The following is a 6,617-nucleotide window of genomic DNA, read 5'->3' on the forward strand; positions in this document are numbered from 1 at the left end:
TGTGGTGTGTGTGTTGATAGGAACACATAGATGAGAATCGTTGTTTCATGAGGGATTCATTACCGCCAAGTAGGTTATATGAGCAAATGTAACTTGGGGTCTAAAAGGATGTTTGCAATATCAATATCTGAGCAATTTATAAATGGATGCTGCATCACAGCAATGGTACACTGTTATACACACGGTCTTGCTCCCAAAGCAAATGACCTACCACAATTCCAAGTCTAGGCTATATTAGAATCATGAAAAGGTCAACATAAGTGTAACAATCTTCATTGGCTTAAACTCCCACCTTACCCCACAACATAACTCCTTCAATGAAACAAGCTTCTACCCTACCCAACATCATACTTTTGCTGGTTTGAACTCTTACCTTACCCCATCCCATCACTCCATTGCTGGTATGAACTCCCACCTTACCTCAAACATCATTCCTTTGCTAGTTTGAACTCCCACCTTATCCCACTGCTGTCACTCCTTCACTGGTTTGTAAAATTGCTCTTTATTTCCATCGCAGCTTGTGTTCCATTTCTTTATATCCAAATAAACTAAACTGCTTTAGTAAAAAAATTCTAACTACATTCTAAATTTGGAACCGGCAAGGGGGTTGATAGGCATTAGAGGGGGGGGGGGTCTTTATATCTTTGGCTGTCCTAACATCTGATTATGGCTTCAAACATGAAGGTAACTCAAAGATATTTAGTGCCACAACTCGAGAAAAGTGACAGTCAATTTTTCACTGCAGCTGTAATCTTTAACATGTGTTTTTACTGCAGGAAAGAAAAACTGTAGGCTAGAAATCACTATGAGTGATTTTCTTCAGTGATGTGTTGATCTCGTTGTCACCACTTTGATCGTGTCTGTTACGGCTAAACAACTTTTAAATTATCAAATATTTTATTCACGCCCAGCAAGAAGCGTATCTTAATATACATGTCCCAAAGTCTATTTTGCAGCTATCAGCAGGGCATGGATGAATCTGACAATTATTGACAAATAGGTCTCAATGACCTTAACCGTTGGTCAAAGTATGTAGTCTTCAACAAAACTCTGTGTGCATAAACCATTATTTACTCATTAGACATACAATGACTATAACCTCCGACGTTTCAACCCCTGAATCTACAGATTTCTTTATTATCCCAAGTACAAGCTATCCACAAATTATGGTCAAGGAACTTGCTCTACAACAATGGTTCTCCAACTTTTTGCAACCACGGCTCACTTCCAAGTATTCTATGGATATTTAATACATCACCTGCAGCAAGCCTGCACTCCACTGGAGCACCTATGTCCCTGAAAACTTACTCTGCAAAACAAACTTTTTACTGAGCCACAATTACAGACATTTTACCTTTTGACTCAAAATTGTTAAGCCTCTTCCATACTTTTAGATGATGCCCTGAGCAAACTTTGATCAAGGTATGTCATCTACAACTAAAATTATTCCAGAAACATTTTCCTTCTTTTAATCACAGTGACCTTGACAATTCCCTATTTAACCTCAATTCAATGACTTCTTCCTTTCCCAATGTAAGTCATCTGCAAACTCTGGTAAAGGCACATACTTAATAACTAACATTCTTTATAAAGAAGCTATTGATTTAATTCAGTCAGTGCCATTGACATTTGCACACCAAAGTTAATAGTTTTCTTCCTTAAACCATGCACAAAAATCCAGAGTTTGGTCCTGGAAAGATGTGAAGAAATAATGTTATTGATAGGAAATAGTTTGTCATATTTGTTACCTTGACACTTTGACCTTCTGACTAAAACCGATAGGCCTCTTCCTTACTCTAAGCGCAAGTCACCTGTCAAATTTATTCAGACATGTAGAATTAATGTATTATGCAAAAAACACTTTTCTTCTTTTAGTCAAAATTTTTTATCCTCGAATTGACAGATCTCTACCTTAACACAAATGATCTACATTCACAAAGATTGATAATTGTAAATGGTGGAGAACTCAATAAATGAATTTTGTAACAGATAATTTGACATGAAATTATAATACGCTTTATGGAGGGTATATAACAAGCAGTGTTTGAAAACTTGCTACAAATGTAGGCAAAAGAGACAAAGCAAATGTAGACAGACCCACCAATAAAGTGACAAAATAATTGAAACTAAAGTAAAACATTTATTCTGCAGTGGCAAAAAATTAAATTTTGTCATCAGAAAACATATATATGTACCCCCTGTCCATTTGTATCTCTACTGGGACTGAGCCCTTTCCTCTAAAGTTTGCTTTTGTTTTTTTACTGGGTGGACTGCAATATCAGTATCTCTACATTTGAAATCATAGTAGAATATACAAACTGTCAAAATTTCAACTGTAAACAACATACCTGTTGATCACTAGCAGGTAAAACAAGACCAAAACCCCTGCATACATTGAACATGCTGATTGGGCATATTTATTACATTTGGTTTACTTTTCAAGTTTCAGCCAATCACCGAGTAAAACAGTGTCTTCTCTTTAAATTTACTGGATAACTTACTTTGCCAGCACAGTCAAAACATTCAAAGTATGATCATAATCAATTGTAATAATTCTGCATCAAAGTCAGACATTAGCTGATATATTACACTAACATTTATATCTCTCTGGTTCTTTTTTAATTGCTTTTATTCCACTTACATTTTATTACTGTAGGGTGAGCATGTGATGAACATTTTCTACAGCAGCAATCTCTAGATTTCACCAGGCCAAAAATGGGAAACCAATAGCATAACCAATAACATGTAAAATCTGCATCTATCAATTGGTTAGTCAGAAACACCATTCACACAACAGCATCACCATTCACACGACAGCATCACTATTCACACAACAGTGTCACCATTCACACCTGATAGCTTCACATTGGCAAGGTACATCATGGGAAAAAAGGTATGAAGATTATGTACTTTCAATAAGCAGGAGGGCAACAGTAATCTGCTATCTCAGGAGTACCTCAAGTGCAATACTGTTGCCATCAGATCTATGGTTTATTAATAGAGGGTACCACAGAAAGAAATTCCAGTTGTTAGTTTGCAATTACACTTATGTCATGATGTCACAGAACTCTTTGCAGGTCAGTTGAAAATGTATATATATTCATCAGTGCTGATGAATTTTCATTCTTCATTCTTGTATGAAGAAAATGAATCCAAACTGCAGTGAGGTATGATTACTTACACTCTTCACTTTCATTGATAGTCGCTATTTATTATATAATATACTCAGTTTTATGTTAACACTATTTCAGATTTGCAATGCTTGCGAGTTTTTTTATATATAATATCAAACTTGTAGCAAAGGATGAAATGGAAAAGAAAAACAAATAGCATTTAGATCAATAAAGCATTTATAAGTATGTATCAATGGACATTCATAGGGTTCTAAAGTGATGGGTTTTTATCAAACTTCTGCCATGGTTGGCTTAGTAAGAACTGTATCCTTGCTTTCTATGATGTTGCAGGTGCTATGGTATCACGGTATTCAAAGTTTTCAGTATTTTCTTCATAACATCATCTACCATGTGCTTAGCTTATATACAATGGATAACCAAAAATTACTAATTCTGCATCACCATTTGATTTTGGGAAAATGTTGGAACATCTGGAGTTGTTTAAACAGTCTCTTGTAGACATATACTTTCACGCACATTACCAGAGACAATCCCGGCCCCACCTCCCGTCACAGATGGTTATAGATTCATTGGTTTAAAAAAGGTTCTGTTGTTGGAGGGCACAGATCATTAAATGGCAGAATTAGGGCTATCGAAGTAGCATCCGTTTTTCAAGTTGATTTACATATTGTGCATCATATACATTAGGACATGTATATGCCATGGTACAGATACTTTGTACGGTATTACCGCGAGATCAGAGTAACTCCCCTTGCAAAAAAATCCTGGAAACTACAACATAAATGGAGTCTGTTTATCGATAGCTTGCCGCAATAATCTGATTTAAACTAGAATTAAATGCATTTTATTAAAGAACAAATAACAAAATAGGCATATACAATACACTGAAGGTAAGTTTCTTTATTTGCTTAATTGGCCAATCCCTTATTTTAAGACCCGCGATATCATGGGCTACCTCGAAATTTAGCAACTGTTGTGATCATGGCTACTTGCCTGATTCAGCTCCTCTTTTTACACAGCATTTATTTTCAAAGTTTATCAGTGAACCAATGCTATTCCTCTGTTAATTATTGGTTTTTAATATGTAGGGAAAAATTTACAAACTGTATCATACTTCATTGATTAAATACTTCACAATTTATAACAACTTAACCGAAACCTTCAATTTTACCGCCATGTTATTTCCTTAACTTCCGGTTTGTCCAAACTATTTCTGGCCACAGATCACCTACAATACACAAAAATTAAACAATCAATTACATTTATTTATTTATACATTCCTCAAATTAATACCACTTTTTATACTGGACATTTATTGAAAATATGTCTGTTGGATATTGGAAGAAAACATAATTGTCATATGGTATTCCGGGATTAAAACGACTCGTATTGACGTTAGTATTTGCACAGGTGCTCGACGCGAGCTTGATGTTAAGAAAAAAAACAATCATCTAAAGGAAAAACCCCGTTCTGACATAGGACCCTCTCTATCATAATATATTATGATAGAGGGGGACCTATATCAGAACGGATTATCGGGGTAATCTAAGGTATTTTTGTCACTCTGTATGATTTTTTCCTTTAGATGATTGTTTTTTTTTTCTTAACATCAAGCTCGCGTCGAGCACCTGTGAGTGTTTGTTGCCTTTGTAAATGCTTATTTATGAGTCTTTTTTAAAAATAAAAACAAACAAAAATTGTATTTACAATTTTGCGTTCATGACCTTTCCCTGTGATCATTCTTACATCTGTCCTTTTTAACAGACACACGAAATTAGATAAAAAGATATGCCTAGCCTGCTCATGTTTATGTCTAAGCGGATTGCTGAAATAAATAAATAAATAAATAAATAAATGCTGTTATTGGGCTATGCTTGATTGTATTTTAACGGCGCACCAGCGCTGTTAGGCTATTTAGCGCCAAACAAAATGTTATATGTATAATCTTTTAAAAATTATAAAAAGTCTCACATCGACCAGCTATTGGGCTATGAAATTAGCGACTTTTACTGCTAATATTTAGTAACGATGAGTGGTATATCTTAATGATTTGCTTGTTGTTTTCTTTTTTGGAGGGGAGAGGGGTATGAAACTTATGTTTTTGTGAATTCGAAAGCAATATTTACGTTTGAATTTATCATGAATGAAAACGAACGTACATAGTTTCAAAAGTGGGAAACCTTCTCAGAGTAACTAAGAAGGATGTCTGATCATCAGGCCCAAACTTTGGCCATATGACCCGTCACAAGTTAAAGGTTTAAATTGAGTAATCCGTTCGTAATCCATACATGAATATCTGATTAAGACTCAGCATTGATTGATTGATTGATTGTTTGTTTTTAACGGCACATCAGCACTTTTAGGCTATTTAGCGCCAAACAAAGTGTTATTTGTATAATCTTTTAAAACTTATAAAAGGTCCTATATCGACCAGCGATATAAAAGAACAAATGGTTGAAATTAAAAACTGTAAGATGGTAACAGTGCAAAATAAAGCTTCCCGATCAACGGGAGATGTAAAAAAGATGAATAGGTATTAAAATGGGACGGTATATATATATATATTGCATAAAACTGCACAAGGTGATAGCATAAAAGTCAGAGTTTAGAGTAAATATTTACAGCTTTCAAGAACTCTATAATACGAGTGATGTTTATATTATCAAAAAGTTCTTTCATGTCATGCACAATGTAATAACGATCGCGCGTAGGTTGTAAGTCAAAGCACTCTATCATAAAGTGCTTGACAGTGAATGGTTCATTGCAAGAAACGCACTCTGGTGGGTCTTCACCTTTTAGTATGTGGGTGTGGGTGATATAAGTATGACCAATTCGGATTCTTGCAATGACTACCTCCTCCCTACGAATGGTTCTGTAGGAAGGAGTCCATTCTCCTAGTGTTGGTTTGATTGCGTGAAGTTTGTTATTTACAGCATCATTCCATGATGCCTGCCACTTCTGACGTAAGAACTTTCTGATACAGGTTTAAAATCAGTATATGGTATTTTAAAATCAGATGGTTTTTGAGAAAGGGCCATTTTAGCAGTGCGATCTGCTTTTTCGTTACCTTTAATACCAATGTGGCTAGGTAACCAACAGTATATTATATTGTGGGAGACACTCAGCTCGGTATTTTTTACGAGTATGTTTTTCAATAATGGGTTCTCCAGTTTTGTATTGTGTAGTGACTGGAGTACTGATAGCGAGTCGGAGAAGATGATACAGTTTAAAATACGGTTCTTTTCTATATGTTGCAGAGCAAGGTCTATTGCTCTGATTTCGGCTGTAAAAATTGATGCTCCATTTGGTAAGCGAACTTGCGTTGTGTGATTTCCACAAACAAAGGCTGCAGCAGCCTTTTTCTCATCCTTTGATCCATCAGTGTAAATTCTGGTGTAGTTTTTAAATTCGGTGAGGAGTTCATGGTAAGAGTTAAGGAAGACAGAAGGGTTTGTTTCGGATTTTTTCCCATCGTGTAGCGTA

General features: G+C 35.3%; 1 protein-coding gene across 4 annotated transcripts in view; it reads right to left on the reverse strand.

Annotated features, from left to right (window-relative positions):
* Window positions 1-4,317, reverse strand: part of LOC149780261 (anaphase-promoting complex subunit 5-like) — a 66,955-nt gene extending 62,638 nt beyond the window's left edge. Inside the window, exon 1 of one of the 4 annotated variants that reach the window (XM_089937068.1) lies at window positions 4,128-4,317. Coding sequence is in view for 1 of the 4 variants with exons in the window: in XM_089937067.1 (XP_089793193.1) it covers window positions 421-432 (12 nt within the window). In the remaining 3 variants the exon portion in view is untranslated. Of the gene's footprint in view, window positions 1-420; window positions 1,647-1,748; window positions 1,897-3,655; window positions 4,019-4,127 lie in introns of those variants that run through there. The other 3 variants (XM_089937070.1, XM_089937071.1, XM_089937067.1) reach the window with 3 other exon arrangements.
* Between the last annotated feature and the right edge of the window lie 2,300 nt (window positions 4,318-6,617).

Source organism: Sinohyriopsis cumingii, chromosome 16 (genome assembly GCF_028554795.1).
Source record: "Sinohyriopsis cumingii isolate HCF-2022 chromosome 16, ASM2855479v2, whole genome shotgun sequence".
Classification (NCBI taxonomy): domain Eukaryota; kingdom Metazoa; phylum Mollusca; class Bivalvia; order Unionida; family Unionidae; genus Sinohyriopsis; species Sinohyriopsis cumingii.